Source organism: Camelina sativa, chromosome 8, assembly GCF_000633955.1.
Source record: "Camelina sativa cultivar DH55 chromosome 8, Cs, whole genome shotgun sequence".
Lineage (NCBI taxonomy): Eukaryota > Viridiplantae > Streptophyta > Magnoliopsida > Brassicales > Brassicaceae > Camelina > Camelina sativa.
The window spans coordinates 3,905,621-3,918,155 of NC_025692.1; the positions used below are offsets into that span (position 1 = coordinate 3,905,621).

General features: G+C 38.3%; 3 protein-coding genes across 9 annotated transcripts in view; 1 reads left to right on the forward strand and 2 right to left on the reverse strand.

Moving 5' to 3' along the window:
- Window positions 1-522, reverse strand: part of LOC104706032 (ADP,ATP carrier protein ER-ANT1-like) — a 2,176-nt gene extending 1,654 nt beyond the window's left edge. Inside the window, exon 1 of one of the 3 annotated variants that reach the window (XM_010422155.2) lies at window positions 375-522. The gene's annotated coding sequence lies outside the window, so the exon portion shown is untranslated. The other 2 variants (XM_010422154.2, XM_010422153.2) reach the window with 2 other exon arrangements.
- On the forward strand, window positions 422-7,488 carry LOC104706033 (gamma-tubulin complex component 2-like). Of its 4 annotated transcripts, XM_010422157.2 has the most exons (22): window positions 422-508; window positions 1,639-1,743; window positions 1,869-1,915; window positions 2,061-2,109; window positions 2,339-2,473; window positions 2,880-3,011; window positions 3,525-3,608; window positions 3,688-3,786; window positions 3,880-3,971; window positions 4,242-4,314; window positions 4,384-4,536; window positions 4,624-4,743; window positions 4,823-4,876; window positions 4,992-5,075; window positions 5,191-5,265; window positions 5,354-5,464; window positions 5,699-5,824; window positions 5,934-6,041; window positions 6,474-6,536; window positions 6,612-6,686; window positions 6,836-6,975; window positions 7,123-7,246. In XM_010422157.2, the coding sequence occupies exons 2-22, from the start codon at window positions 1,660-1,662 to the stop codon at window positions 7,244-7,246; spliced, it is 2,028 nt and encodes a 675-aa protein (XP_010420459.1). In that variant the 5' UTR covers window positions 422-508; window positions 1,639-1,659. The 4 variants fall into 4 exon arrangements, with proteins under 4 accessions (XP_010420459.1, XP_010420458.1, XP_019083852.1 ...); XM_010422156.2 differs by lacking the exon at window positions 422-508 and having other exon boundaries at window positions 1,425-1,743; window positions 7,123-7,488; XM_019228307.1 differs by lacking the exon at window positions 422-508 and having other exon boundaries at window positions 1,426-1,743; window positions 2,064-2,109; window positions 7,123-7,488.
- LOC104706034 (cellulose synthase A catalytic subunit 7 [UDP-forming]) lies at window positions 7,490-12,497 on the reverse strand. Of its 2 annotated transcripts, none has more exons than XM_010422159.2 (12): window positions 12,303-12,377; window positions 11,708-11,903; window positions 11,326-11,604; window positions 10,800-10,914; window positions 10,441-10,707; window positions 10,009-10,354; window positions 9,658-9,921; window positions 9,368-9,580; window positions 9,074-9,287; window positions 8,780-8,976; window positions 8,338-8,691; window positions 7,490-8,257 (listed from the first exon to the last, which is right to left on the reverse strand). In XM_010422159.2, exons 1-12 carry the CDS (start codon window positions 12,375-12,377, stop codon window positions 7,676-7,678), a joined length of 3,102 nt encoding a protein of 1,033 aa, XP_010420461.1. In that variant the 3' UTR covers window positions 7,490-7,675. The 2 variants fall into 2 exon arrangements, with proteins under 2 accessions (XP_010420461.1, XP_010420462.1); XM_010422160.2 differs by having other exon boundaries at window positions 7,676-8,257; window positions 8,780-8,970; window positions 12,303-12,497.

Here is a 12,535-nt window from a genome sequence, read left to right on the forward strand (position 1 = left end):
CCCTCCCCAAAAGGGTCAACTTTTACAATACAAGGAGTTTAAGAATCAAACAACGAATTCAAAAGGACAATAATTGATAAAATTGTTGAAGTGAAAAACCTGGAGATTGCTATATGATTTCCAGGTACAGGGAGAAGAGAGAAGCTGACGATATCCCTTTTTTATGTTTTTCTTTGTGTTTAATTCGTTTTGAGAACTCAATAAAATAGAATAGAGAGATAATCATACGTTTCTGTGTAATTCAAGGTGGTGGACGACAGAGGAAGAGCAAAAGGATGGGTTTTTTTAATATTTTTTTCTTTTCATTTTTTAATTTATTTTAGCATCTAAATTCAATTGACAAAATTGAAAAACTGAAAGAGAGAAAAATATACAAAGTTGAATTTGCCCGCCGAGGAGAGAGCGAATCGAGTCTTCTCACAACTCAGGTGTCACTGTCAACAATCGAAGACACCACCACTCACGGTGAAGTGAAGCTACTACCTTGAATCTTACTGCGCCGAGATAGGTTTTTTTAAACTCTCGATACTTCTCCTTCTTCTTTCAGATATATAGGGTTTTGAAATCAGTAGCCCTGGGCATTCAGATACCCGATCGGATTCGGGTTTTTGGATTTTCGGATGTAGAGATATAAAATTTAATTAGGTATTTTATAATTTCGGGTCAGGTTCAGGTAATTTGGCTTCGGGTTCGAGTAATTTCAGATATATCCGAATTCATAACTTTTTTTTTGTCATGAAAAGAGAAAAAAAAAATTAGCTTCTAGCTTCCTTTTCTTTTTCCCCTCTTCTTCATCTCTCTAATCTTCACCCAAAAACCCTAGATTTATTCATCCATAACCACCACTTCAAGAACCAAATCTTTTAAATCTTCTACCAAATCTAACAACATCTACAGCAAATTATATGATATGATTCATATTCATCTCTGTTTTCAATCTCACTCACTCCTCAAAAGTCAAACACCACAAACTATCACTCAATATTTTAGATTTGTTTATCATATTTCTCATAAAATTGATCTGGATAATGAAAATTTAAATCGATTAGGGATTCTATAGTTCTTTCGTTGATTATGAAAGAAAAAAATAAGTCAATTAAGAATTTTAAATTACAGATGTATAAATATATATAAATATTAATATTTTTATACTAAGACATAATAAGTAAGGTGGCAAAATGGTTTATAATGCACTAATTAATGCATAAAGTACTGGGTTCAAATCCACAAAAGTGGAGTTTTGTACTTATTTCGGGTCAATTCGGATCCTCTTCAGATATCGGATAATACCTGAACCCGATCGGGTATCCGAATCTCAGAAAAACTAAATCTGATCGGATATTTCATACTACCCGAATCCGAACCAAACTGCCTATTTCAGATCGAGTTCAGGTTCGGGTTTCAGATTCCGTTAAAATGCCGAGACCTTGAAATCAGTGATTTTTGTTATTGTTTGAATTGGGTGGGTCTCGAGATCTCGAATTTGAAACTGGTTCATTCAAAACCGGACATTTTCACAACCCTGAAATTGATGGTTTACGAAAACCGGAACTTGGTGGAATGAGACTCTGTGAATCTCTTTTTTTTTTTTCTTCTGCAATTCGCGTAAAAAGCTTTGTTTTTGGTTTGAAGTTGCAGAGAGTGAAAGCGAGAGAACCAATGGAATCAATGTCGCCAATCTCGTGCCCAACGACTCCTCGTTGGAACCAAGACAGGCCATTTCTCACTGGTCGCTTCCACCAGGTTCTCCCCATCTTTATTACTTGTGCTTGATTTCGTTTTAATTCTTTCGTATTTTTGATTTTTTTTGAAGAAAGAAAGATACTTTTTTGACACAATGGGTGGGTGGGTGTATTATTATTTCTCAGGAAACGAGGCCAAGCTCCAAACTTGCTGATTCTAAGAGGTCCTCTAGGTGTGTTCTCGATTTCTACGTTTAAATTTCTAGTTTTAACCTCCCAAGTCAATTGCTTTATTACTCTTCCGAGCACATTCCAAAAGAAAAAATCACTGATTTTTTTTTTTTGTTTGTGTGATTTCCACTCTCCATTTGGTTTCAGCAGTTCTGGAGTAGATCAGGCAATTGGCTGCTATGACACAGCGCTTCAGGTTTGTGTTGTTTTACAAACCTAGTGCTTTTTGCTTCCATTTATTGTGTATCCTTGAAACTGGTGGTGAGGTACATAAAGCTTGGGTTTATGGTGTGTGGTTTTAACTAGACTAGGGTAATTGATCTGAGCCAAGTAATTGTGGAACTTGCTTGCCTAGGTTGAGACTTGGTGTCATCTCTTCTGTTATGTCCATTTCAATAACTTGTTTAGCCCTTTTGGGCATGCAGGAACTTATTGTCATTGATGATCTCTTGTCTGCTTTGGTTGGAATTGAAGGGAGATATATATCAATTGAACGATTCCATGGGAAGGAGGATAGTATAGCTTTCCAAGTTGATCGATCAATGGAGTTGGCACTACAGGCAAGTCGTACTCAACTCATTTAATTTTGGTTCTTATCCCAAGCATTTTAATCATGATGGTCTACAAGTGGTCAACCGAGTGATTTCTAACCATGCATGATCTTCTATCTTTGGTGCTAAGTTTGTCAAATAGAAAGTAAAAGTTAGTGCAAAACTGACAAAGTCATTCACATTTTGAGACTGTTATTTGAAAGGTGTTTCCTCGTCTTGTATGTTTATGGAACTTGGTGCTGTTTTATTTGAAAGAATATGGCGTTTAATTGGTGTTCTGACTTCTTGAAAGTGTTATTGTTTTATTTGGAACTCTTTTGACAAGGATTTAGAGATGTTATAAAGAATTAACATTGTAACTCTTAGTTTTATTGGGTCTTTTGAATATATTGACCAATACAAATTATTTTTGCAGGAATTGGCAAAAAGAATATTCCCTTTATGTGAATATTATCTGCTGATTGACCAATTTGTGGAGTCAAGTTCACAGTTCAAGAACGGGCTAGTTAACCATGCATTCGCAGCTGCACTCAGGGCACTCCTCCTTGTATGTGATATAGGTTGCTAGCTTTGTGGTTATTATGATGCATTGTTTGTTGAGTTATTTTCGTTCCCTTATGTTTCATTTTAGCGACTTTGCGAGCTGAATATGGATTCCTTAAACTAGTAGCCAACTTTGGGGATCTACTCAGTTAACTAAAAGCATGATTTTAGTTTTTTTATTGGGTTTCTTTTCTTTTTTTTGTCCACGGAATTGGTTTCTTTAGCACATTTCTGAGTGTGTGTTATGCGTATGTATGAATATCTAAGATGACGCATATAGCTCATACTGTCATCTTTGTGTTAAATTCTTGCTGTCTCTGTAATCTCTCTCTAATTATTTCCCCATTGAATAAAATGATAGTCTGATTCTTTTCTTTCTGTTTCACATGTGGGGTTTCGTGTCTAGTCCATGTCATGTATTGATTGGACTAAGGATATCATTTCTTGTTAGCTCTGAGGTTATTTGACAACATTCTTTTCTATTGCTGAAAGTATTAACAATCCTGTCTTTTATCAGGATTATCAAGCCATGGTGGCACAATTGGAACATCAATTTCGACTTGAAAGACTTTCTATCCAAGGATTATGGTTTTACTGTCAGGTCTGTCTTTCTTCTAGACAATTCAACCTACTGGTTCCGTAAAAAAGTTTGCTGACTGATTGTTTTTCGTATCTCTCAGCCCATGATGGGATCCATGCGCGCATTGGCTGCAGTAGTTCAGCAGGCCTCGACGAAGCATTTTGTGGGTTCTGGTGTTCTCAATCTCTTGCAGAGTCAGGTAGATTTTTGCTTTAGTCATAAAATCTTTTGAGTTTTTTTGTACTCGAACTTTCTTATTATATGTCCTAATCTTGAAGACTGTCATGCCTAGGCTAAAGCGATGGCTGGTGATAATTCAGTAAGGTCATTGTTAGAGAAAATGACGGAGTGTGCAAGCAATGCATACCTGAGCATATTGGAAAGGTTGGTTACCTACGCCTCTTTTTTCCTTGCTCGTAACTAGACTCATAGCCAAAAAAAAAAGTTGTGCTATAATCTCTGCCTTTTCTCCTTTGTTATTACACATGGAATGCTCAGATAATCTAGTCTAACCTGTGGCTATGTTTTTCTATTGTTTGGAAGGAGTAATTGGCGAGCATGTTTATTATCTTTTGTCTGGCAGATCTGTACATGGATATTTGCTAAAATACAATGTTAGATGTGTCAACTAACTTTAATTAGTGTTTAATTAAGGTGGGTCTACGAAGGGATCATTGAAGATCCGTATGGGGAGTTTTTCATTGCCGAGAACAGGTCACTTAAAAAGGTACTTCAATTTTTGCTCAGCTCACCAGCACAATTGTCAATTGCTTACAATGTCATTTTTTTCGTACAGGAGAGCCTCAGTCAGGACTCTACAGCTAAATATTGGAGCCAAAGATACAGCCTCAAGGATACCATCCCTGGCTTCCTTGCAAACATTGCTGCAACAATATTGACCACAGGGAAATATCTAAACGTTATGAGAGAATGTGGGCACAATGTTCAGGTACGATTGTGTATGAATTTTTAGTCTTTTGATACAATTAACAGTGTTTGTGATATTGAACATGAGATTGGCTGATTTTTTTAACAGGTTCCTCTTTCAGAGAGATCTAAGTTAACAATATTTGGTTCAAATCATCATTATCTTGAATGCATAAAGGCTGCTCACGAATTCGCCAGTATAGAGCTTGTGAATCTCATCAAGGATAAGGTAATAAATTGTGTTATGACGGCTTCTTTGATGTCATTACTCGTAAATACACCTCTCTGATCATCAGTATATGATTCAGTATGACCTCGTAGGAAGGCTTCGATCTATAAAGCACTATCTTCTTCTCGACCAGGTATGCTGGTTCTGTTCATCAGACTTTTCTAGGCATAATTTATCAATCCGAAAAGTTTGTTGTTTAGTTGTTTGATTTCTAATTGATTTTGGTACAACAATCTAATGAACTACAGGGTGATTTCTTGGTTCATTTTATGGACATTGCTCGAGAGGAGCTCAACAAAAAAGTGCATGAAGTATCTGTTGAAAAGTTGCAGGTGCTTTTCCCCCTTTAGAGCATGATCTAAGTATTAGACATAGTTTCTTACCATTAGTTAATCGATAGGGCTCGCTATTTTTTAGTTGGAATCTGAATGGATGTCTATTGTTTAGTCTTTGCTAGATCTTGCTCTACGTACCACAGCGGCTGCAGCAGATCCTTGCCACGAAGACTTGACTTGTTGTGTGGTGAGCAGTTAATTTTTCTTTTCCTGGATGTGATCAGTTACAATGTTGTTTATACATAATATATTCTCACTTTGCATTCATTTCTTAGGATCGAGCTTCATTGCTTACGACTTTGGGAATGCACAAGGACTCTGATAGCAATAGTATAGAGGACCCAGTGAGCATCACTGGTCTAGAGACATTTTCCTTGAGCTATAAGGTCTTCTCCTTTCTTGCTTGTCTGCAACTACCTGATTATATTTGGATTCTTACTATTATGTTCGTCGTGATATATTTTAGTAATTCCTCAGTGTAAATACTATTAATAATTATTATATATAACTACTAAGTCCCTTCTAGATTTCATCATTCATACTTATATAAGTAACCGACAAATTCATATTCGATTGGCTACTCAATTGTTTGATATGTTGGTTGTGGCTTTGTGTTTCAGGTTCAGTGGCCACTATCTATTGTCATCTCAAAGAAAGCACTGTCAAAGTACCAGTTGATTTTCCGCTTTCTTTTTCATTGCAAACATGTGGAACGCCAGCTTTGTGGTGCTTGGCAGATACATCAAGTATGAACTGATATAAAATTTCTAGCTTGTACTTCATTTTATTTTTGGTTTCTTATAAAACCCTTTTAATCATGTTGCTTCTCTAATAAACTGCTGTGAAATTCTTCAGGGGATTCGGTCTATGAACTCTAAGGGTACAGCAATTCCTAGATCATCGCTTCTCTGCCGTAGTATGCTTAAATTCATCAGTAGCCTTCTACATTATCTTACATTCGAGGCAAGTCATGAAGTTTCTGTTTTTTCGTTTGCTATAAACTATTATGATTGCTAGTTGAATGAAATTTGGATTTTTTATTTTTTTAAGATTTGATTGTCTATCCGTAGCTCCTGTTTTCCATTGATATTTTGTGGTATAAGTCTCTAGAAGACTGGCGTCTGGAATTGCTGACATACACTCTAATATTGAATCCAGATATCTCTGTAGTCCTAAAACTCATACTTACAAATGTAGGCACTTCTTGCAACTGCAACTGCAAGTTACGAGATATATGTTAGTACACTATCAGTTAACAGTTGAGAGAAATCACACCAGAAGTGTATGAAGCCATAATTTTTTATGAGATGATCTGGTGTTTATTTTGGCAACTATTGGCTCTCCAGTTCTGTCTAATGTTGCATTTGCTTGCTTTTATGTCGGATGTCTCTTCAGGTTCTTGAACCAAATTGGCATGTGATGCATGATAGACTACAATCCACAAGGAGTGTAGATGAGGTAAGATAAGAGAGCTGCTTTATTTTTGTTTGCAGGAAAACATTCTTCATTGAACAATGTGCCATCATCTTACAGGTGATACAACATCATGAATTCTTTCTTGATAAATGTCTGAGAGGATGCTTGCTTCTTTTACCTGATGTCCTTAAGGTTTGCCCCTGTTCCATTAAATGTTATGTTTTCTCATAATTGATGTAATTATGTTCTTCTCTTTCGTGCAACGATAGCAGAAATTCTGAACGCGCTAGTAATAGTGTGATGTTTATCAATAGTTTACACTCGTGTTTACTGCATTGCAGAAAATGGAGAAGTTGAAATCAGTGTGTCTACAATATGCTGCAGCTACACAGTGGCTGATATCATCATCTATCGACATCAATAGCCAGTCTCATCCACAGAAGACAATGATAAGAGATACAATCGTCACAGAATCCATATTGTAAGTAGTGGCAATGTACTATTTTAAGACTAATTGCTTCACTTTCTTGGTGTAACATTTAGATCTTCATAAAATCAGTTCCTGTTACAATTTTTGAACTTCATAGTACGGTATTGTTCTAACATGGCTGTAACGCGTTTTACATAGCAATTTCGAAAGGGAATTCAACACGGAGTTGCAGAGCTTAGGACCAGTCTTGAGCAAAGGCTCCCAGGCTGAGCCATACTTGACTCATCTCTCCCAGTGGATCCTCGGTGTTTCAAAAGAATGAGAGTGAGACTTTTACTAAACAAACTCAGGCAACTCAATTATTTCTTAATGTTATCAACTGATATTCAGCTTGAAGTTGTAATGAGATATGTGAGGGTGTTTAGTCGTGTTGTTATTTATTTTGTGAATTTCCACGATAGAAGAAAAAGACTCAGGCTATCTCTGTTACAGTTTGCTATCAAGATTTGTGTGGTTTCACTGCAAGTATACTCTTTGGGAAAGTATATGTGAATCTCTTACTCTGTAACTCAAAAGTAATTTGTTTGAGTTTCTTTGTACATTGCATTAATCTCTCACAATAAATCCAGATCCATCTGTTTTGCTGGCTAATATACAATAAACAAAATCCAATTATGCAATCCAAAAAAGAAGTGAAAACACACTGGAAAAAGTACAGAAAAGTTTCAGAAGAAATAGAAAAGATTTTGCTTCAGCAGTTGATGCCACACTTGGAAGTATCAGGTCCTTTGGTCTTGAGGACAAAAGGATCAATTCTGACCCAAAGCAACGAGAAGATAGATGCCAACAACACTGACCAAATGACCACAATGGTTGGTGTTCTGTTCTGTCTTCCCATCAGACCTTTGAGGAATGGGTAGAGATGAACGATGACCCAAAAGGAGAAGAAGAGTTTACCAAATAGAGGTCCCCATGACTGATATCCATTGTTAATGGCATCTGAGATGCCTGCAACAACGCCGACAATGTTTATGATCAAGACGGTTGTTGGAGGGATAAGCAGTGTTGTCCATTTGAATGCGTAAAGTTCTCCAAAGTCATCATCATCTGTTGCCTTTGATGTGACTGTGAAGTTTGTGTCAATGCCTGCTAAGATTTTGAGGAGACCTTGGACAACCGCAAAGAGATGAGCTGAGATTCCTCCAATAACCCAGAATTGCTCGTTTCTCCACCATTCTTCAATGCTAACTCCGCTCCATCTCAGTTCCAAGATTCCCGTTACAATGATCGACATGAACAGTGAGATGAAGAAGAGACTAGCAAATGTGCTTATCTGAAAGACAATTCGGGAAAACAGATAGTTAGCAAACTTAATGCAGCTTTGTAAGCGCTTTATCTGATGACTTTACTAACCGGTGGCATGATGAATTTGTCTGTAAGGAGACAGATGGCTGGAAGGATACAGTAGGCAAGGAGTGGTATAGATGTGAACGGGTAGATTGTTGTGTTGGCATAAGCAAAACGCTCAAGCCACTTGAGGTTTCCTCCTTTGTAGCCATACCAGAGAGGACTGTGTCGGCTGAAAAATATCTCAACCGATCCGAGTGCCCAACGCAAAACCTGGTTTAACCTGTCTGATAGATTAATAGGAGCTGAACCTTTGAATGCAGGCCTCTTAGGCATGCAGTAAATAGACCTCCAGCCACGGCAATGCATCTTGAAACCCGTCAAAATATCCTCCGTGATAGAGCCATAGATCCAACCCAGCTGCAATTCGGAGATACACAAAAGTTTCTTACGCTGGCCAGCTTCTAAATCACAAAGAAGGTACTATCTTACGATTCAGCATTATTACCTCAGTTCCCCACTCAGTCTTGTCTTCATAACCGCAGCTTATGACATGGATTGCCTCCTTAAGGAGCACTGCAGGACTTGATGATGGAGGAACGCCACCTTCTTCCATCAAAGTCGAGGTTACAAAGATGGATGATTGCCCAAACTTTTTCTCAAAGTTCATTTCAGACATCAAATGCTCCTTATCACCTTCTGCTCCTGCCAAAAAAAAACTATTAGATCTGCAAAATCCCAACGTAAACTAAACCTACTTCAAGATATGGACTGATGTTATAAGGTTGTTGGGATAATTTACCTCCAAGGGCTGCAACGTCACCATTCATGTCATTCTTGGAATGTTTTTTATTCTTTCTCCGGCGTCCAAAACAAGGACAACAACCACAGCTCAACATCTTTGGACGTTTAGCACCCTTTGGCGGGTCATAACCATACAAAGCTTGTCGTTTGAAAACACAACCAGTACCAACGTAAACTGGACCCTGGATTCCATCTAGACCTTTCATATTGATCTGTTGCAAACAAGAGGGTAAGGAATTGGGTATATTTATCTCATAGACCACAACTTGAAGAAATATTAATTGTGTCTTACATCAAAGAAGACTGTGTTTCTGTTGGCGTAACGATCGTTCGTGTCAATACCATCGAACCTTTGAGGGAACTGAACATAGCAGACCTTCTTTCCAATCTGAGGATCCATCAAAAAACACATTGCCTCCCTTACGGCCTTGCTGTTGTTCACATAGTGATCACAATCCAAGTTCAGCATGAAAGGAGCATTTGTGAGTACGCCTGCCACTCGAACCTGAAAGAAGTATCAGGTTAGGTCCAAGAAACAGAGATCATTTTCTAGTTTGGTCCAAGGCAGATCAAGAAAATTACCAGGGCGTTCATGGCGCCGGCTTTTTTGTGATGCTGGAAACCGGGACGCTTCTCACGGGACACATACACAAGCCGCGGAAGCTCGTGGCCTTCGACATCAAATCCTCCGCTGTGGCCGAGGAAGACTTGGATCATTCCTGGGTGGTCCTTAGTGTTGTTCCCTGGCCATGGTGTTCCATCTTGCATGATCCAACCCTCTAGAGGAACCTTTGAGGCCTTCGCCACGAGAGCGTTGATCCTGACCTTGAACTCCTCATACTCTCTCTGTCATAAGTCAATTTCTCTTATGAGTTTAGATTATAGTGAAAAAACTGGGTGGTGGTACAGCTAGATCAGGTAATATACACTGACCTTCATGGCTCGACGTTCTTTAACAAACGTTGGGTGGACTTTGTCCTGGAGATAATCAATTTTCAACGTGAAGTACATCTCCGGTGCCCGTGGCTCTATGGAGAATTTCTTACAGAAGGGAACCCATTTTCTTGCAAACTCAGCAGTTTCTGAAAGAGATTCGAATGTGAGCATTGAAGCACCGTCATCAGAGACATAGCAGGAGATTTTCTCAACTGGATAGTCCATGGCCAAGATTGACAGCACAGTGTTGGATGTGACGAGGGGAGGCTCCTTCAAAGGGTCCACCGTACTGACAAAGACATCTACAGGGGCAAGCATATTTGGTTCACCTTCTCTTTCGTACCTGTATAAGCAAAAAAAAAACTATTTATATCTGAACTCCAACTTCATAGATTTTAAGACTCCTACTTGACAATATGTAAATTTTACCTGAGCGAAAGCCGATCTAGATAGGTCTCACGCTCAATGGGGAACCACTTGGGGAACTGATCAAGAATCCAAGAGACAGCGAACCAGATTTCACAGATCACAGAGGTCAGCCATAACCCCAAAGCATCGTGCACTGGATTCAATAGCCTGTACCGTAGAAACACTGCTAGAATCACAAGCCTAGCAACGATGACCATCCGATATGGATTGATCTTGCTTGAGGCAATGGGCACTTTCCGCGAGAGTGGCTGCCGCGCCTCGTCGATCCTGCAGCCATTTATCAAAATCCAAAGTTTGTAAAGCAAGAATCCGAATTATATAAAACTGAAGTCTTAGAAAAATGTTTGTGGCGGCATTACAGTCCCATCTCAGGATCATCATCTGGTTCTGGCCCAAGATTTCCTTGCTGGTGCTTCCAGTCATCCATTCTTTCACGCCATCCTCCCTCCTTCTTGTCATCCCATCTCTCACTCCCTACCACATTGAAATTACACAGAGAAAAATATCGTTAGAACCTCTACATCAGTTGCTTTTCGCTTGTATCAACTGCATTTTACATGTGCGTGAAATTTGCTAAAAGAAGCAGCCCTTTTCATAGACAAGACTCTGCTGATGAATTTCAAATAACAATATAAGAACCATCCATGTTTATAAAATTAAGTCTCTATCTACTACCAAAACAGTTCCATACCAAGCCGGCAAGCCTCGGACTGCTGTTTTTATGCACATATCAAAACTACGTGACCCTAGTCATCACTGTGAGACGTCCTTAAGTTTATGTGTACGTAATGATAACTTTTTATATATACACAAACAGGTATTGTGAAAGTTCAAGTTTATGCTTGCTACAACAAGTTACAGAGGACAATGAGCAGAGAGACTCACCAGCTTCAGATGATGGATATGGGTGCACACGCTTATGAAGCCCATGTTCTCCATTCCCATACCCTCCTCCAAGTGGGAATTCTCCACTATGTCCACCGGCTATAACGGGTGGGAATCTCCCGTTCTCATCATCCTCAGGACCTCTTCCATAGCTCATTTTCCCATAAAGCATAGCTTCAGCTGAATGCTTCTGCTTGTCTTGTTCATGTTCGATATTAAACTCGTACTCAATATCATCAATATCCTCTTCATCCTCATCTCCCTCCACTCTTGGGCTTCCTTCAAGAAACCAAAAACAGAACCAAAAAAAAAAGAGTAAGCTTTTTATTTTTCATTGAGGCATTTCGTCGAACAAGATAAGAGCGAAGAATAACTAAATTACCTCTGAGACGCTTGTAACGAGTCTTACACTGAGGACAGTTCTGAGTCCCTTCTCTTCTCTCGTACTCATAACAAGGCCTGCACGCTGGAAAACCACACTCATTGCAAGCCACGAACAGGTCTCCTTCTACTGTTAAACCAATCTGATCTCCGCATATCTCACAAAATTGTCCATCTAGATTCTTCAGAGGCTTTGGCTGTAAATTAAATTACCCAGGAAAAAAAAATTTCAGCACTGTGGAGACATTACAGAGTCTCTCTCTTTGGTTTTTAATTACATAACCATATAAACTAATTTAAGTGGTTAAATTAATAACTCTGATTGCTCAATTAACATTAGCAACAACAAAACAAAAAAGTTACCATGTTGTTAATAATATGATAAAATATACACAGTAATTGAAAAATTGCTCAATTTTTCATTATTAACAACATAGTAATTTTTTTTTTTTTTGCTAATGTTAAAATTGAAAAATATAATTTTACTACAATTACTGCAACTTCAAATCTTAACAAAAAAAAATAACCATATGCAGTAAAAATATTTTACTAGTGAATTGATAAAAACATTGGTAAGAGTAATGAATGAGAAAAACCTCTTCATGGTTATGAATGACGACAAGTTCGTTACGATTATGAGAACCGGCAACAAGACCGGCGCTAGCTTCCATACTGACGACCGGAGATTAGCAGCGATCAACGTCGACAGTGAGAGCACAAATCGGAGATCATAGGACAGTATTCATTAATGTGTGAGAAGAAGAAGAAGTTTGGTTTTTATGAATGAAACCTTTGGTTTTTCTCTCTCTGTATGGTACGTAGTTTGTTG